General features: G+C 34.2%; 1 protein-coding gene across 4 annotated transcripts in view; it reads right to left on the reverse strand.

The window, feature by feature from the left end:
* The window catches only part of CEP128 (centrosomal protein 128), a 114,989-nt gene that overhangs the window by 22,550 nt on the left and 71,872 nt on the right, over nt 1-20,567 (reverse strand). For all 4 annotated transcript variants that reach the window (XM_035328658.1, XM_035328659.1, XM_035328656.1 and 1 more), the window contains exons 19-20: nt 6,508-6,557; nt 1,302-1,325 (exon numbers count right to left, since the gene is read on the reverse strand). In XM_035328658.1, coding sequence (XP_035184549.1) covers nt 1,302-1,325; nt 6,508-6,557 — 74 coding nt within the window. The remainder of the gene's footprint in view (nt 1-1,301; nt 1,326-6,507; nt 6,558-20,567) is intronic.

Genomic DNA, 20,567 nt, shown 5'->3' on the forward strand with positions numbered 1-20,567 from the left:
AATAGAGGAGATTAAAAGTATATAAAAAAAAGAAAGACTTCAGAAAAAATAGAAACAAACATCACCACCGAACACACATGGAATTCGCACGAACTTGTGCTATTTGCAAGCAATTACCCTCTGTCTGTGCCAAAACTGGGCTTTAGGAGCAGAAAGTACATGGCATTTGCAGGCAGCTTGACTCATGGTTCGTGAGAAATGGATGGCAATGGATACATGCCTGACCAGTTGTCATGTAAGCAACCCATGATTAAGAGATGCTTCTGAACAGAAATAATGTCCTGGCAACAATTTGCATTCACACAGCACTATGCAAAGTGCCAGGCTTCTGACTTTGAGCATTAATTCCCTATTCCTACAAGGCAGGAGTTCCAACACTGCACTCTGATTTACAAAGGGCCTTTTATGTGTGAATGCAAGTTGTTTGTTTGTTCTTGTTTGTTTTGTTTTTTAACATATTCAGTGCATTTTAAATATATTTTTGAAATCCGAAGCAGTTTTCACAGACAACAGTTATCAAGGAGGATGAAATAATTAGCCCAAGCAAATTTTAGACGTCTGTATTTGCAAGCTTATATTGTCTCAGTACTGGTTTCTTTACATGAAATTTTCTGAGTTTCCAATAAAAAGAAACTATAGTTATTACATATACTATTGTATGATGTCTTATTGGAGTTGCCTATAAAAGCAAAAAAAAAAGAAGACCCATCCCAGCTAGTCCACCTGGTAGACTTACTAGCTTGAGTCATGCAGATAATCGATCCAGCTGCATTCATGCACGTACATACATTAAGGTTCTGTCCTTCAAACTTATTATCTTAAAATGGTATTCCTGCATGCTTTTGGTTCCAGTGCTACTGTGGGCAGATAACTGATTCTGTCTGCACATCCAGTGAAATGCACACGCAAGTCACTGGAGTGATTATATCTATCATATATACCTCAACTATTTGGCAAATAGTTTAATTTCTCAACTATGTTGAAGAAAAACATCCTCTGTATGGCTCATATCTACCACATTTCTCTTCCTAGGGATGTGGACTGAACTATACAGAAAAATACAACTTTAGATTTCATTTGATATAGCTGGTGCTCATATAGTAGTGAAAATAATGTAGTGAAAACGTCCACAGGAAGGTGCAGTATAGAACTGCCATGTGTCTTCATTTTCTTAAAATGACAGTTAAAAGCCCAGATGGCACCTTTTTTAAAAAAATAAATAAATAAATAAATAAAAATCACATTTTTGATCATCAGTAATTTCATTGTGATTGGTTTGAACAAGAATTTAAGAAACTTACCATTTCTAAGGACATAATTCGCTCCTACAAATAAAGTACAAGTCGTGGTTAGCAAGTAAAGAATATAAATGCAACATAAGGTGAACAAGCATTAAATGTTTCATCTTGTTTGTTTTGTTTTTCAGTGTGTATGATGTCTAATGATTTTGTTAAAATGTCACTAAAAAGGAACTGCTGTACCTGTTTGGACCTCTGACCCACTTATCAAACTAAACTCACTTTTTTCAAAGCAAATTTCAAAAGTAAAAGAAACATTATAGAAACCAAGAAAGAATTTTAAAAAAATATTTACTCCAAAATATATTTTTTTTTCAAATAGTACTGTTAGATCTTCAATATTGTTGATTTTACTCATGTATCCCAAACTTTGCCTTCCCTTTTTGATGATCTGTGGCTGTAAATCTAGCATACTTTGGAGTTTATGTCATGTTAGCATCTGCTTTAGTTTTCTTTTAGGCATTTATTTAGAAAGCTAAAATACAAATTCCACAGCATTATTCTGTTATCCAGAAATAGCTCTGAAGAACAACTAACGTCACCTCGTTATTAATAAAACAATGGCTAACGTCAGACAAACATAAAATGAAAGTAAAATAAACTTGTGTCAGTTTTAATTCAGCACAAAATACAGGAAACATAGAACTTCTATATATTTAACATTCAGTTTTCCATTTTAAAGTATCTTTAAGAAAAATATTGAGCTAGTAAAATCAAGATAATGTACTCTGGCACTATGTCCTGACTGGACATAATATTTTAAGGAGTTTGAGAAAACATACACTTAAGTGTTTAGCTGAGCCCACCTGACCATTCAGACAAGAATTCACAAGAATTCTTACTTTGCTCACGTATTATGTTTTTGAATGTGTGAGATAGAATAGGTTTGTTTGTTTTCTCCTCCTTTCTGGTTAGATTAAGCTAAGAATCCTTACACTTTTTCCTGTTCTTTTCCTCCCTAACAGGTGAAAATGATTGTAATAATCTGGATGTATTCTAGCAACATCCAAAGACAAAATCCTGAACTGGCTTTGCTAATTTGGAAACATTTTCTTTGACCAATGTAAGAAATTGGGAGCCAGAAACAGCTCCTGTTTGCAAGAATATGAAAGTGATTTTCTTTTTTAAAGCCTAGGTGAAAATGAGCTACAAAAACTCTTCAAGAGTTATTACTGTCTTACTGTTATGTTCACTAAATGAACAGGTGTGTAAAACCAACATTTATATATTGTGTATTTACTTATTTGTGTATCACCTGGAGTACTGAAAAGCTAACTGTTATTCATGTAATCTTTTGAATAAAACACACTGTTCACCCTAGTGAAATGTTTAAAGTTCATTCATTGAATGATGTCTGGGGTGCTAATGATTTTAGTTTCCAGCATCAGCTTACAGAATTTTTGCCTTTGATTACAACAATAAACCATGGGCAGAAAGAGTGAGAAAACATACTGTAGGAAAAACAACTGTAGTAAGTGAGGATGAAAAATATAAAGTAGTGTCTGGAAAAGACTGATTAGTTTTGAAGATGTGCTAAAAATAACAAGCAAGACTGTTCAGGAAAATATGTGTGAGGAAATATATAAAGGGAAAACAGCAATGCACGCACAAACAAGTTTGATGGAAATCTAGTACACTACTAAAATACAACTGTTTAAAAAAAATGCTGACATTTTGCCAGTAAAATGTGGATGACTTATAGTGGATCACTAAATAAACTGATTCTGGAACTCCATGGACACTGAAATTAGTGTGTCACTAATTCCAAAGTAGATGAAAATGGTTTGCAGTTGTTTTCACAGAGAACATACATGCAGTTGAATATTCCTATTATCATGCACAGCATACTATTTTCATTAAAGCCATCTTTTGTAATATGGAACTGTTTTCACAAAAAGGAAGGTGAAAACATTCAGAGGCTTTTTCTTCCAATGAGGTAAGAAGTGAGGTTATATTCTTGGAGTGGCTATGTAAAAGTACATAGAAAATGTTCCAGACTCCTCACAAGCTAAATATTGTATGATTATGCATATGAGTGCACATGTAACAACAGAGTAAGCATATATGTAATGAGAACATACTGTCTAGAAGATATCTAAGAGTTTGTGTTACAACTATATAAACTCTCATAAATTAGTGTATAACAGAAATTCTAGGCAAAAAAAACATGAAAGAAATTGAAGATGCAAAACCAAGAGTACAGTGATGTCACCCAAAGCATCAGTCTCCTAGCACCTAAAAAGCCCTCTATCAAATAACAGCATATATTACATATAGATTCCGTCTCCACCACATAGTATAAGACAACAGTCAGGTCCATGCAGTCCACCATATTACCTAAGCAGAGGAAGATATGAAAACCATATGCCCAATATTTCCTTGAACAGTCTTCATAAAATTGCTCTTTTCTCTCTGTTAGCTGATGACATTGCAGAAGCAGTGATTTTACTCATCTATAGCTGAATGAGGAATACCAGTTATTTTCTGAATCTTTGTTTGGGTAACTGTAAACACATCACATCCTAAAAGGAAAATTTCCACTGGGGGCAAAATAAAATCTATTTAGTTAGAACCTATTAAGCCTCATTCAAATTATTTTAACAAAAGGTGATGTTTGCCACCCCTCAGAAAATGAGCAAATGAAAAATACAATAAAACACACATCCCTAGCTCTGGGGAATGCTCTTGCTACTTGATGAGAAAGAACCTCAAAGTATCCCCACAGTCACCATTACTCCACAGCAATACATGGATTTCTGATAGATTTCCTTTCTTCTCTAGCTTTTCTAAAACTATGGTTGGCATTCATGGCTCGTGTCAAGAATTAACTTCCTCAGCCATGATAACCTGGCTGCTTTCAATCATCTGCCCACAGGCTAAAACACAGGCTTTCTGGCCACCTGTTTCCTGAACGTGCTTTATACATACATTCTATTTAGATGCAAAGAAAATGCATCAAGTATTGGCTTAATACACACAAGTCTCTCTACATATAGTATGCTTATTAAAACAGGACCCCAGGAACTGTAGACAAAAAGTCTACAACAATCAACATCGCCTGTTGTCTAGTGAACCAAGGACTTACTGAGCAGGCCCTAACACCCAAGGAATCCTATTCAGGGCCTTAGGGACAAAGAGTACTATTTTATATGCTAATGGTCATTAATGAGAAATAATTAACTTACAGCAATCTACTTCAATTAAAGATTTCATACATCAGCCAGCCATACATACACTTTGCTGAACTGGGGCTCAGAAGAAACAAATGCTCCATGTCAACTGGTTAAAAAGGCTGCGAGTTTCGGCTCTATGAAATGTCACAGTTAAAGAAACTCTCACCTTCCTCTTACTTCCTATGCTTTATATATTGAAATGCAACTGCATGGGGATGTTCAATCGCAACTACTTGAGCTGTTTTTTACACCTATTTTCTAGCAAAGTTTTATATATTCAGCCACTGAAAGATTATAGTAAAACATTACAGTAACAGAACATCCCAGACTGGGACCATTTTGAAACATATGGACCATAGTGGACAAATATTATTTAGAAAAATAATCGATGTTCTTGCTGAGTACTTGAACTGTGAAAGCACATGCATTTGAAGAAGTTAAAAAAAAAAAAAAACAGCTATCAAGCACTTGAATACAGATACAGCAGTCAGAGCAGTACAAGTCACATGCTTACACAGAATGGTCAGTTAGGGAAGGGCATAGAGTAATTCAATCAGGAACTGGACAGACCTTCAGAAATACACACAAGTACATACACACACACACATATATATGCACACAAGACAGTAATTTGACACATCTTTTCTCCTGCATAATATTATTCCTCATTCAGTCAGAAGGAACATCGTTAGAACAATTTGTCAACTATAAGGCTTCACAGGAAAGCAGATACTGAATTTCTTCACATGAAAGGAGATCTTTTTACATTGATGTAACTAGATATGCACCTGTGTAAACTGCTTGCGCAGACAAGCTCTCAGCCTTGTTGAACTTGAGTTGCCAGAAAGCTAGGCCAAGATTTCTGTTTGAACAGGAAACAGCTGGATTGGTGTGTTGTGTAATTTTTGGGTCTTGCAACTTGTCTCTTCTTATTGGATCAAACTGTTTCTACACTAACTGTTTGATATTTCTAGCCCTCAAAATGCATTAAATTTACTATATGAGTAGAGTCAGCATACCTTCAAACAAACTTCTTATGGTCAAAAATCAAGATAAACAAAATTACTTTTTGACCTAACAGCTTTAGTGTCATCAATTAACTCATAGATGTTCTGCTTCCACTACAGTTACAGAATCCTGTTTCACTGATACATTATTCTTGTGGTATCTATGCTTTTTTAGATTCACGTTGGGCATTACTTGCTGTGATTTTTTGTTAAAAATTCATTTTTTTTCACTCTGTATTCTGAAGAATACATGCAACTACCATCCTAACTTCCCAAACCTCACTGTTTAGACATTCCAGCTTAGTTTTCTGTTCCTAGCCATTTTCATTTCAAAGGAGCACGTTTTCTTTGACTGTAATGCTTAAATACTGTTCCAGAGCTGTGTCTAGGGTAACTCTCACTTTCTAAGCACAAATGTAAAGGGCTTAACACAAGCAGCTTTACTGCTAGATGCCATAGAAGGATGATTTACTTACGTTGTATCAAGTCCTAGCATATAGCTGGTCCTTTCTTCCTCAGGATGGTGATAATGGTGATGACATTTAACATTTCAGAAATTTGAAGCACTTACTTCAGATCTTTTAATTTTTTTCCCCAAGATACAGAAGAAAGCAACATACTCCAGAAAATCTATCACAACCAATGAAGGAGAATTTAAAGCATCTCTGCAGTTCCGAACGCGGATTTATACTGCCTCTATTCCCATACAGAGGAGGCAGCAGTAAGACATAAGACAACAACTTCAGTATATACTGTGACTTGAAAGAAGCATTCTTTTCACTGAAGAACTAGATTTATTGACTCATTGGAGAATGCTAACTACTTTAATCTTCTCTAAATTGCAACTTAATCAAAGGGCAGAAACTCAACAGTGTGTCTTACTAGCTATCAAGTCTGTATTTGGCTTCATATATTTCCAAAGCTGAATTCAAGACACAAGCAAGTTCAGAAATTTGTAATGCTGTAATACAATTTACTAATTTCAAGGGTAACAAGAAGTGTAGCTAGTTAATAATACAGAAAGTATACCTGGAGAGCTCCCATTTCTTCCTCTCTTCTGAGAGTCTTCTCTAATAGCTCTGTAAAATGAAAAATGGAACAAGTAAATTCACCTCCTTGCCTTGTAGCCTCACAGAAAAAAATATTGTGTAAAATAGTCTGAAGTTTTTTATTTTACAGCTTGCACAGCATTCCTTTTGACATAGTTAAACTAATTGATGAAATGTGTAAGTGATACAATTGTTTCCAAGCATAGGATCTTGAGGACATTAAGTCAGAAGACAACATAATTACAGGACAAACTTCCTTATGCTTAAGTCAATATTTAAGTGTGGTTTTAGATTTGAATGAAAGAAAGAAGAAAAGAGATTCACTCTGAAAATTGACTAAAATAGCAATACATCATCAAAGCAATGCAATTATTAATCAACATTTACTTCAGACTGCTTTTTCATCAACAAAGTTACATCCTCTGGGGAAAACTGTGAACAATCTTGATTATTGTCAAGATTATCAATAATTATCTCCTCTCACTAAAAAGGAATAAAACAACTGTGATGACAGAAATAGCCAGTTCACTGCAACGAAGATTAGAAGAGTTTTTGCATTTTTTTTTTAACAGTCTTTATACCATAAAATCCCATTAACTTATATTCATAACAAATATATACATAGGCACATATGTATCAGTTCATGTTATAAATTAATTTCTGTTTGAGTATTGTAGAATATGTCACATGAATTCCTTTCCTATTTTGTTTCATGCACATACTTTTATGATTGTCATTATGTTTCCAATCAAGTGCATTCTATTTAGAATTCCGGGAATCCTTAAAGTTAAAACCCAGTTGAGAGCAGAAAAAAAAAAAAAAAAAACACCAACCTGCTGCACACTTATTATTACTTTAACTATCAGAACGTTTCTTAAGATCTTTGCATGAAATGAACACTTGTAACCAAGCCAGAGACTGAATCAAGATGTGCTGCAGTTTCCTAGCAATTAGGAGAGTTACGTGATTACAACATTGCCTTAACAAGCCTCAGAGGACTGAATTATGACTGTTAATTCCTTCAGCATCCAAAGACACAATACAGCTAACTGAAATTACCTGTGTACACCTAAGAAATAATGATTGAAAATTAATACACATAGCTCAGTTATCAAAGATAAACTCAAATGATGTACAATAAATACTAAAAATATTCTACCAATAAATATTTGCCTTCTTCAAATTTTCTTTTTTTTTCCTTCTTCTGTTTTACTTCTCTTATCTTTACTTTTCATTCTCCTTTCTCATTATGTCATCTCCTCTTGATGTCCCTAACCTGTTACTTTTATTCCTGTATTTCATCACCCATTTCTGATTACATGCAGGTTACCTGAGACTTGGTTTTGGACACTAGTCCTTTAAAAGGAATACAGATAACCTACACAAAATTTTAATTATTTCATTCACAAGCAGAGATATTGACCCGCTGTTCTTCCTGCCTAGTTTCTACAGTTTTTTCAATTCCTTTCTTTAATAAAATAACTGTTTCTTCACTTTCTTTCAACATGTTCATATGTTTCTGTATTATCCTTTTGTATGCTTTTCAGTACAATGATTCAACTGCCATGTAAATTACTGTAGCCAGATGTGCTGCCATCACCATTATATGGTAAGAGTTTTGGGTTTGGAAAGTGGCTGCCTTGTATGTTTTCCTTGGGTATACTCCAATATTGTAATTGACTTGGTAAAAGTTAGTATTGTAGTACTAACTTTTTAAAAAAAGAGAAGGGAGGACTAAATCTATGAGAAAGGGATGGGAAATAGAAGATTCTTCCCTGCATTCCATCTGACCAAAAAAACATTTCTATACTCAACATTGCTTTATTTTAATTATAATGCAACACTTTACATTCCATTGTACTGACATTACTGTTCTAAGTGAAAAGGATGTTATTACAAGGGTCTTTTCAAAGGAGTTTTATAAATGTAATGCAAACTGAACTAATTTCTTCTCTAGATTTGAAAGTTCTGTATCTGAAAGTAGCGCTCTCAAGAATTCATTTTCTTTACTGTACCACTGCCTAAATTGGCTGCCCTGGAGGAGGCTTCGCAAAACTTTACCCCCAAAGAGTAGGTAGTTATTAAAGTAACGTTATTTAAATGATAACATATTCATACTTTACGGACTTGCCCTCTACGACCATATATTTAAGAATCAAATTCTGTACCAAAACTGATGATTCTGTTTAACATTTCATCTAAGAAAGCAAAGCTGAAGCAAAAAAGAAAAAAAAAGAAAAAAATAAATTAAAGCAATACATATGAAACAGCTTTACAAAAAAGTCCACTAAAAATGCAGCACATCGCAACATTCTTTTAAACATGGCTATTCATCATGACAGAATATCTTTGCCTACTTGATCTAAAAAGTTCTGTTGATCTATTTTACAATTGATAAAACATTTCCTGTATTTAAATTCCTATGCAAACATATTTTAAATATTCAGTGCCAAAAAATAACATTACAATGAAATATAGAGAATGCATCATGTCTGTAATATAACAAAGATGGTCACTGGCCCTAGTGAAGGCTCCTTTCATTCATTCAGTGAACAGTCTCTTGAGTTCCTTTAATGATACCTTTCTTCTTAAAGGAAGTTGCACTGTGCCATGAGTTTCTACATCTATCAACAATTCTGCTATGACCATCTTTTAAGGTCTAACGCAACCACAGGGTTCTTGTTTTTTTGTAAGCAATATATCTTCATTTTCATGGAGCACAGAACACATCAATTTATAGATTGTCTAGAAGAATCAGCAATAATGAAAAAGCATTACAAAGGCAGCTTCAGGCATCAATGGTTCTCAAAATATGACTCATACATGGAAAAAGAAGAGATAAATTACTTTTACAAATAAAGGTATTAATCAACATATTTCCTCTTTTATTTTTAGCTCAGTAAGAAGCACATAATCCTATAAGGAGCAATAAGCTAAAACCATTAAAAAAATCAAATGTTTCAGTTGTTTTAGTAACACTTCAAATCAAGAGCTAATTCAGGATATTGTGTGAAAAATTAGAGATCATACTTTTGTGTAGTTTTACTAAAAAAATTAAAAATGGTTAAACAACAAACCATCTAAGGCTTTTATCACATCTAGCTTATGAACACCAGTAAGCACAGCTGAATTCCTTGATGTTATACTACAGCATTTTAGATTTATCTGATCAAAATTCCAAGAAATACACAGGTTACAATTTAAAACATTCCATCATAACTTTAAGTAAATGACAAAAAAAAAAAGATATGCAGAAATAATTCTAAGATGTAGCTCAACTCCTTTATATCTATGCTGGCTGGGAGCAGCAAGCTGGGAAACAAGACATTGAGTCTGTACAACCTGGAGCAACTTCCTAAAAATTTGGATTAAAAATCAGAGATTTGTTTCAGAAAGGAGACTGAACTGCCTTCATTCATTATTAAGTAGTAGGAACTGGTTTTAAACATTGCATGGACCTCCCATTTTAAGAAACCAAAGACTTGGTGATTAACTACATTCTGCTTTGTATTCTCTGTGCAGATTAAAGTGTCAGAGAAAAGTCAGCAAATCAGATAAACACCAGATTTGTACATATACCACAACAGATTATAATTTGGCATCTGTAAATTCCTAACTTGTCCTAGCAAAGGGGAATGCCCAAATACAGATGTGTACACAGAATTAGTTCTTACAGTCACAAGTATCTAGTTGTAGAGTCCAACGACTCTAAAACATAAAATTCATACAAAATAAAATAAAACAGAAGTTGACATTTGCACTTCAATTCCCCATACATAGCTAAGATACCATAAACTATGCAAGTTATCTGCATGCTGAAAGCGGATTAGACACAGGACTCTCACCCCTCTTAAATAGGTGCAGATTACATAGGAAACTGTACGTCATCTCATACAACACTAAACATCTGTCTGTGGGCCACTGGGGTTGGCAGAAGAGCTGCCTAAGCTCCGCTGACTATGACTAGATCTCAACTGACTGTAACAGGAATTCAGCCAACTAGTTTAATGTAGCCACCTGCATACAGATGTCAATTTCAAAATGAGTCCCACCACTAACTTCCCTGAGTGAAATTTATCTCTAATGCAATACTAATAGGAATTAGTGTTAATGGGAATATACTGGAATTAGTATATTGGGAATATACTAATACTCGTTTGGTTCTTCCACCTGTAAAATAGAAAGCATGTAGTTAGCTACCTCACACCTAGTAATGAAACTATATTTGGAAGTTATTTATTTTTCAAAGAAAACATTAAGTATTATTAGCAAACTGCACATTTAAAAGAACACAACTGCATGTTCAAATGAAACAGATGTCAACATTAGTTGGGGTCAGTCAATAAGGAAGGCTGCTATGCAGGCTCTGCATAACCATGTTATGGCACTCAAAGGAAGGGCAATATCAATACTTCTACCATGTGGTGGTAAAACAAGAAATCCAGGCTATTGTCAGAGAATAACAGCAGTTTGGAGAAAAGCATCAACATATTTATCTCATCATGCTAAAACTTGCTCTTCTCCAAGACCCAAGTCAGGAATTTCAGTTATACGTTAGTAAAATTATTTTTGATTTTCCCAGGTTTGCAATCTTAGAAATCTGTATTTTTTGTTATACAAACTTACAGGAAAGCTCTTGAGAAATCACTTAATTAGGTATGCTGATTATTTTATCCTTAAATTTACTTTGATTGAAAATTGCTGTGGATTTATTTCAAGTTTTCCATGTCATTCTGACTTCAAATATACATGCTACAGCTTTCAGTCATCATATGGATATATTGCCCAGAAAGCCACTGAACAGATACTGCAGCATTCTTGTAGATGCACAAGGCAGCCCAGCAGGTTTCCATAAAGTGTGAGGGAATTTTCAAGCAGCTGAACAAACCAGTTTCTCCCAGCTATAAATTATTTATCTCGCATATGCCTGCAGAGCAAAGTTGAATCATATGTTACACTACTTACAAATTCTTTCCTTCACACAATGACTCTGACATTAAAGCCCTGTTTTGGGGGGATGAATTAAGCTGTTTCTAAATGAATCATTTTAAGCTAAATGTTTCACAATGCATACGCTCAGGGCTATCCCAAACAGAAGAACTGCTGTTTTGCACTGTACCTATGTTGGTATGGTTTTGGTGAATGGCTTCACAATATCCTGACACAGGTCCAGAAACACTGGATACTAGAAGGTGATTCAGTGAGTCTGGACCTTTGTACAGTTATGCTGGACACTACAGATAATCCTAGCATTATATACAACTGAGACAGAAAACAGTATTGGGACTTGCTTTGAACAACTAATTGAAATCGTGCTTGCCATGCATGTAAACCATTAAGAGAATTTCTATATATTTTATCTTAGAAGAGCTCTAGAGAAATAGGTGTTTCTTAGAACCTTAATTTTACTAGTGTAGAACAAGACCGATAAATTATTAATACAAGAACATTTCTAACAACCGCAAGCAAGATATTTTTCAAAATGTGAAATTATAATTTGGACATAAAATACTGAATATTTCTATCCTGCTACTTTCATCCTTACTATATGCATAGGTTTAGAACACAATATGCAGAAAATAATATAAATATGAAAATAAAAGGCAAACTGAATGAAAATCACTTATACTCCTACTAGATGCTCTGCATCCCCTGACTACAGGCTGTGCAGTCTTCAGATCATATATTACTTTAGCATGCCTGCAGCACATATTACAATAATAATAAATTTAAAAATATATTCCTTAAACTGTAAATGAATTTACAACAGCTTTTCCAACTGCACACTGTTCATGAACATGAAGATTTTTTGCTATACTAATCCCCTATTATTAATGAACTTTATTCTTTTAAGCATTAAAAAATTATAAAAACATTGAAGTGATGAACAAGAAAATGAAATATTTTTTAACTTATGAAAGAAAATAAAGCAGGGAAAAACCTCAAAAAAGTATTTTCAAGTCATTTCCTTTGGAATTACATTCAGATGGTTAATGTTTGTCATGGCAAAACTCAATGGTCACTGTGGGTTTTTTTTGTTTGCTTTTTATTTGTAGCTCTGCTAATCTTAAAAATTCTCAAATGATTTTTAATACTCATTACAGCTTACTCGTTCATTAGCAACTTTTTATATTAGCATTGAGCTCCTTACACAATCTTTAAAGATTGTAATTTGGTTACTACCACTGCAGTCATTGCAATGCTCATCACCAACAAGAATAAATCAGCTGATTATCTGAATCTAAATCAATAGCTTCCTTATCAACATGTAGAAAGACCTCCAGGAGTACCATTTTTTAAAAAGGGATTTGTTTTTGCTGAATTCTTTGCCTCAACAATCTCTTAAACTCTAGCAATATATTAGCTGCTGTATTTTTTAGTAACATAATATCTGGGAAGGAATATAGTTTACACAAACTTTTTTGTTGTTGTTTTAAACAAATTCAGTTTTGTAAAACCTTTCTGGTATACGCTGTTATTTTCACTATGGAACCTGAAAACAGGTTCTTAAATCTACAATGGTGTGTTTGTTCATATGAACCTGAAGTTGCACCCATGATCATAACAAAAAGAAAAAAAGGCATCTGAAGCTGAGAGAGAAGTTTAGTGTTCAGATTCCCCACAAAATAGACTTACTGCTATGCAGAAAATTGTATGCGCTGTGCTTTCTTTCCAGTCCCTGAGGCTTTGAAAAATATTTCCTTATCTTCACAGAGCTGATGTGAGACTTAAAGTGCACTGAAATCCATGCAAAAGATATCATTATCACTGTAAAAGGTGATAACGCAATCATTTTGTCTTAGCAATTGCCTAACTTATCAGCCAAGGAAGATGTTAAACATCGTTGACTGTAGTTATTTTGAACCATATTCATTCTAAAATGAGAGCTAGTGCAGGAGTAAGAGGGAGGACTGTGAACAGGAATATACATATATATCTATGTGTGTTCATCTTAAAGCACAGCTATAGGCAAGCAAATTTTGCATGACTTTTCTGTACCAACAGACAAGCTGCAGAAGATTCCAAGCAGCACCTGAGGGACCTTAGTATCTTAGTTAAATAATGACTGAAGAAAAACTTCACAAAGCATCACTTCCTAGATACTTCACTATGCTTTAGTAAGAAACTTTTGAAATGTGTTGACATTTTTCCACTGACATGGTAAAATCAGAGGGCTAACTCAGAAGTGAAAAATAAAATGGTTGTCTTATTCTCAAAGACCATTATGAAAATGTGATCAAGGCTTAGAATAATGGGGGTCTCCATGCATCAGTGGTCTCTGAAGTGGGGCGCACACACCTCAGCTGGGTGTACCATTGACAAATACAAAATATTTTAAGTGTTTACTTCAACTTTACCTCATCTCTTTTGATTTTTTGTGTATGTTTTATAACATATTAGTACAGCAGTACCTATATATAATGAGATACATATGAGTGCATTACAGACTTCCCCATTTCATCTGCCGTAGAATGATACCACTATAGCTTTTTCTTATCGGAAGCCTTCATAAAATGAGTCTACTGACACAGAAAAAAACAATGGGCTAATATTATCTTTAGACATGTATTTAATGACTTATGACATTTTAGTCATATATATTTCTCAATATTTTTTCAACAGAAAAAATTGTCTAAAAACAATAATTAGAGATGTTAAGTATAGTAGAATGAAACAAAACCTGAAGAAATACACAGAAAATTAATTCAGTAAAGCAAAAGTTTATCACAAATGCATCACTTCTGCTATAGTTAAAAGAGGACACAACAGACACAGTTGCCAAAATTAATTTTGTATCAATGCTTTTTAACTAGTATCTTGGTTGGCTGTTTTCAAAACAGTTAAGAGTTCCAGGATTTTGTTTTCCAATTACAAATTAAAAATCTACTTATGAAAAATACATCCATAAATCTGTAGTAAACAGGTTACAGTGAAGATTAAATACAAGTCATACAATCATTGGTTGAACCTATCCTCAAATCAATGCTTTAAAACATATAAAACGTGCAGTAATAATTGTGAACCGCTCCCATCTTGGGACATTCTTCATGGCCTGTACAAATTTAGATCCATCAACAATTGCAGTAACCTAATAAGGATTCCAGTGAATAAAGTAATCAGAAATCGACAGTGTCAGTGTCACATTATTTTCCATTTAACACACTAAAGGTTGTAAAATTGATGGAACATAGCAGGAAAAATCAGTACTGCTGCTGCTCGTGCCTTTCCCTGATGTGAGCATTAGCTTAGAGCATTGTCCTGCAACCACACTTCAACACTTTTTAGCAACACAAAATCCAAATCTGAAACATTATGGTAAAATTCTGGGCTATGTCTTTTACTCACAAGTAAAAAGACAGGGTTGTTTGTTTGTTTTAAGTGTAAGATGAACTTTCTTCACGGGAAACAAAGTTCTTAGCACCATTAACTGCAGTAATTAACATACTATTTAAATTTTAGTACCAGGCAATATAGGTGCTACTTCATCTTGCTTATTGTTGAAGATACATAATCCGTAAGAGAACACACATTAACATACATACATTTGAAAAGAAACATGATTTGGAGTAAGCTGCAATGCTTTTCTTCTCACTCTTTACTGAAAAACATTATCAAAACATAAAAGTAGAGACTACAACTCTTCCTTTTACTATCCTTAGGTTGGCGTGCATTGACCACAGTTACAGAAGTCTCTTTTCACTTAAAACTACGCAGATCTTCTCATAAAGAAAAAGCAAGATAAAGAGCACTAAAAAGAAAGATAATTGAGGGAGACAAAAAAGGTCATTGAAGTCAACTCAATTTAGACTTATTTTGACATTCGAGAAACTTAAAGACAACATAAGTCACCTTGAAAACGTCAAGGTGGGGAAAAAAAAACTGCTTCATTTACTTTTTGCAACCGTCTACCAGAACATTGTGAAGGTTAGGTGAAGATGCTGTAAATCAAGTTAGTAAATAGTTCTCAGAGACCATACTGATATTATCAGCTCTACAAAAGACTAATAAATAGCTGCTTTTTCCTCTACAGGTGTACAGAATCTGACAGTATGTAAGAAGTAGAATCTCCACTAAATGATGAAATGAAACAGATCAGTCAAGATAACCACAGGAACTTCAAGAAAATTCCTTATCTTTATATTTCATTTTGGTATCTTGAACAGCATCAACCAAAATGATTTCAAATGATTCTTCTTGAGCAGGTATAGATGCTCATTTTAAAACAGATTTTATCACAAGTTGTATAAAATTCTATAATCTGTCCTGGGGTAAATATGATCTTCCATATACCACATAAGGGTCCAGTGCACGGGATGTAAATAAACAGATGCCAGCCTTTCCATCCTGCATACTCTTGTTCACTCGTGAATAATTCCATTTTAAGTAGATGCAGATACCATTTCCTTGCTGAATTACTGCCATTATTTTGTGAATTTTATTTTGTGAATATTATCTATGCTTCTAAAGCCTCAATGCCAGTGTTTCATTAATTACTTGACTTGATTCTACTGTTTAGAACAGAAGCTAGTGCAACCCCAGCTGACATGCTGGTACTCAATGCTCTAGTTCCAGAAGATGTGGTCAGGTCACCTCATACTAAAAGGTATGGAGGTCTTCTTGCTTCCTGCTTCTGCACATGTACTGCTCTGGCTTGCTTTGTCCTGGCTCTAATGGTCACTGAACCTTCAAAAGGGACAACTGAGTTTATTACAATGGGAATAGTCTATATTGGCAAAAAAAATAAAAAATAAAAAATAAATGCAAGATAGCCCTACTTGGTTAAGAATGAGAAAAAAATGGTTACAGAGGGGTACAATGGTGAGAAGACAAAAAAAAAAAAAAAAAAAAAGAAGGAGTAAATACCACCAATGGGAGTGATAAGGAAGCAAGGATTTAGCCTTTTGCCTGCAATAAGAAATTAAATAGCTCAGCTAAATGTGAAACTAAAGTCTGACTCACTAATTCCTGATCTAGTGGAGGGTATCTCTGCCCATGGCAGTGAGGTTAGAACTACACAACCTTTAAGGTCCCTTCTCTATGATTCTAACTCATGATTATTTTGGATTTGAATATGCAAGCTGTAATCAAACTTCTGGATATAGCCCAGAGCTATCCAGGCTAACTGATCAAGGGGTCCCCTATCCCCCACCCCGCCACACACTCTTGATTAGAAAACATACTGAATAAACTGGGGGGGGCGATCATTACATAAAACTAAATACAATTTAAAAATGTTCTCAAAGTCAGATCTTCAGAATAGTTGATATTTTAAACAGAAAACACAGATGAACATCCTGTTTTGTTATTACATGCAATATAGAATTGAATTTTTACAATTCTCTCCTAAATGGAGAAACATTTCCTTTCTGCTGATGAATAAAACCTCCCAGAAGTACAGAGAAAGAAAGTGAAACTTAATTTGTTTTCATTCACCAAGTGCAAGTGTGAAAAGATAATTTGTCATTTCTTGTTTTAGAAAATTATGTTGATATGTTCATGGGCATAGCAGCTACATAAAAATTATGGTATGGCATATATAAATGACAAAACAGGAAATTGAATGCTACTTTCTTGACTGAGATCTCTGACTTAATATCCTATGTTTTTCTTTTTCTCATGTTTATTATCCCAAACATATTTATGCATATCAGCAAATTTCCTTTTGGCTACATCTGAAAGACAGCTGTGTATCTTAATACCCCAAAGTACAAAGAACTGATCTTGGACCTAACAGCTAACAACAAGCCAAAGATTAAGGATAACAAATTTTCTGAAGCAGCTAGTACAATTCATTCAAATTGCAGAAACTAGGAAAACTGAAGAAGGCTATCAGCTGCAACACGGAAAGCTTTTCTAGCAAAGGACACTTGATACTTGAGCTGAACAATTGTTTGGAGCTTAGAAGTGTATTTTTAAGCAGTCCATTTGAAGATCTGAGCAAAACAAGCCCTGCAACATTTTCAGCAAAGGACAGCAGGAAAGATAGGAGGCTGACAGGTGTTAGTCTTAACTTTGTTTCCCTACCTATCTCAGGAAAAGAAGGGGATCTTTCAGCTGCTTGGGCATGTTAATAAACAGTCAAAAGTAAAGTGTGCAAAAAAGTTAGCTTTGTGGGATTCAGTCCTTGATAAATACCGTAAGAAAGCTTTTAATTCCACACCCGGTTGCCCTATGCATCACTAAGACCCAAAGATCTTCTAAGAAAACACTTCAAACAAACATATGCACACAGAGGCCACTGTGTCTCATCACAATACAGACAACTTCCAAAAATTTACATTAGTTCCTAATAATTAGATAGCTATTAGCAACCACAGTTAATACAACAAGCAGTTATGTCAACTATCTGTCAACTTGTGCTTTAGAGAAAGAAACTGTAATTGTTTATCCCATTCTCCCACCACTGCATAATTTCTACAGGTAGACAGATATTCAATTAACATTTAGCAAAGAAGTGGTAAACTATTCATCAGAATCCCACAAAAAAGCCAATATAAATGGGAGAACACACTGTATAACCCACACACCTAATTCTTGTATCTATTTACAACGTAGTTACATTATGTCTATTAAATCCCACCAAAATGCTGGAATGAACTGAATTTTGCAAAGCTGATAAAATGTTTGATATGAATTTATGATAAAGCCCTCTTAAAACACACTTCATAAAGTAAATTGACAAACAGAAACCTAGAAAGTGACTTTAACAGCGGGGGCATCATCCCCTGGATTAAGAATGAGTTCTCAACAATATCAGGAAAGGAGAGAAACACATACACCAAGCAAAAATTAAGTGTCCTCCACCGGGTATATCCTTAAAGTGTGCAATGTATTACATATACACTAAAATATGCATTTACCTGCTCTTGCCAACTGAGAACTTTCTATAGGAAGCTAGTCTCTGAAAATGTGCACTCAGTGTTGAAAAGTCGTACTATTTTCATACTCCTTGGCAATCTTAATAAACTGCTAAATTTGTCTTTCCTCATGTTTTTTATGTTGTATAAGATAAAATACAATAACAACACATTAAAGATCCTGAGCCTAAAAGTAAAGGTTTACAATAATGTTTTGCACTGTGATTCTATTATTTCAACAACTGGGCAATTTACGTAAGTTAAAATGGTATGTTTACAACCAGAACTTGAGTGAAGATCAAAGCTTTATTGTGTAGTTTATAAAGTGAGCAATGAAGGTCACTTCATTAGTATACGCTTTTCAGAAAATTAGTAAAATTTTCATTAGCTAGAACAAATTAGCTAACTCCAAATCAAAAGGATCTGAACACACGGGGTAAGAAGTATGCATATAAAGGGCAAAGCTAATGACAGTTCAGTAAGGTGTTATATGTCCGTAGCTTTTACAGAAATATTTACTTGTCTCCAATACCTTTTGTATTTATTTGTGAAGCCTTTAGTAATGCATTAGGAAATGATCCAGCTCTCTAAAAAAGAGCATTTAAAAATCACATTGCTGTGGGTATTGAACACCATACAGAATTCTGCTAATAGCTGCCCAAAGGGTATCTGTAATTTTGACATCCTAATTTAAAAGGGAGAGCACATTGCAGTCAATAACCGTGTCAGCCAACTGCAGATCAACATTTTGTTCCTAGAACAGCTCTACTAGGGAGTTTATTTCAGACTTGTAATTCAAACTTCTATGAGTTATGAAACTTGAGAAAAAATACGGTTCTAAATTTTTTCAGAAAACAAATTAAAAAGTTGGCTTTGCTTTCCAGAAACTGTATTATGCCTCTTACCCAAGAGACTGTAACATTTTCTGTGGATTCCTAGCATAATTTCATGTTGATGTGACATTACATTTTTGCTGCCAGCATACTTACTTCAAAATATCTGTTCCTTATGTTACATAAAAGACATTTTTTTCTGTATGACACAACAAACAATGAAAATAAGATACAAATCATCATAGACAACTTTTAGTTTCAAAATAATCTTGGAATTTAATCGTGCTATATTTATCTGACTATATCAAGTTTTATGACGGCCTCTTTTCCAGCCCTATTCTTTACTCGTAGCATAATTTCACAGTGCAGCACATAACTGGGCTTCTCCTGAACATTTGACTCTCAAAGTTCATTTCTCCTCATTTCTTCCAAACAACTAACTTTATCAATTACTGAGATTTTTCCCACTGAATAACAACTATTTTATATTGTAAATGTCTGTCTTATAGCTGTGTATTTTAATGTGTATTTTAGCAAACTTAGGCTGAAGGACAACAGTATCAGAACCTCTTCTGGAACAAAACCCGCTTCTGTCAGGTCTTCTTTGCTATGCTGAGAAAGTACAAAGATGACTTTAAAGCCATTTACTTACTTGAAGAAAAGAAACTTTTTCTTTTAGTGGCCTCAGATGAAGAGCAAGGCTCACAAAAAAAGAATAATGTGAGATACGCAACTGGAAGCCCATCTACACGTGTGCTACACCACAAGAGTACAAAACATGCAACCAAGTTTAACGTATGAAAAACCTGATACAGCTTTGTCTCGACTCAGCGACTTAGAATTGTACAGCCATATGAATGATTCAGATGAAGTAAGAAGCTACACAACTTTTGATGACCACACATTTCTTATGCAGCTCAGTAAACATGCCCCAGTTACAGCTAGTAACGGTGTCTGTGAACTGCCTATAATTGGTGGCCTTTCTTCTAAACCCAGGTGCAGCATGAGCGGTTCCTGCATCTGTCCAGTACCATAATGGTACAACTAATGTAAATTAGATTAATAAAAGCCAGCAAATCAAAGTTCACTGTTTAATTAATAAATTAATCAATAAAAAGAAAACAAAAGGAGTAAGTTCAAAAACTAGACAAGTAGCAGAAAATAAAATGTGCAACAAATTATACCTTACTTCCATAGAGTACATTTTGAAGAAATATAAAACTACAAATTTGTGAAGTAAAAATATTTCACATCAACATATGTCAGGTCAGTGTATGAAAAATTCATAAGCATATTACTGAATGACCGGTACAGACATGCCATTGATTCTCAATCACAGTGAGGATGAA

This window comes from Oxyura jamaicensis, chromosome 5 (assembly GCF_011077185.1).
Source record: "Oxyura jamaicensis isolate SHBP4307 breed ruddy duck chromosome 5, BPBGC_Ojam_1.0, whole genome shotgun sequence".
NCBI classification, from domain to species: Eukaryota; Metazoa; Chordata; class Aves; order Anseriformes; family Anatidae; genus Oxyura; species Oxyura jamaicensis.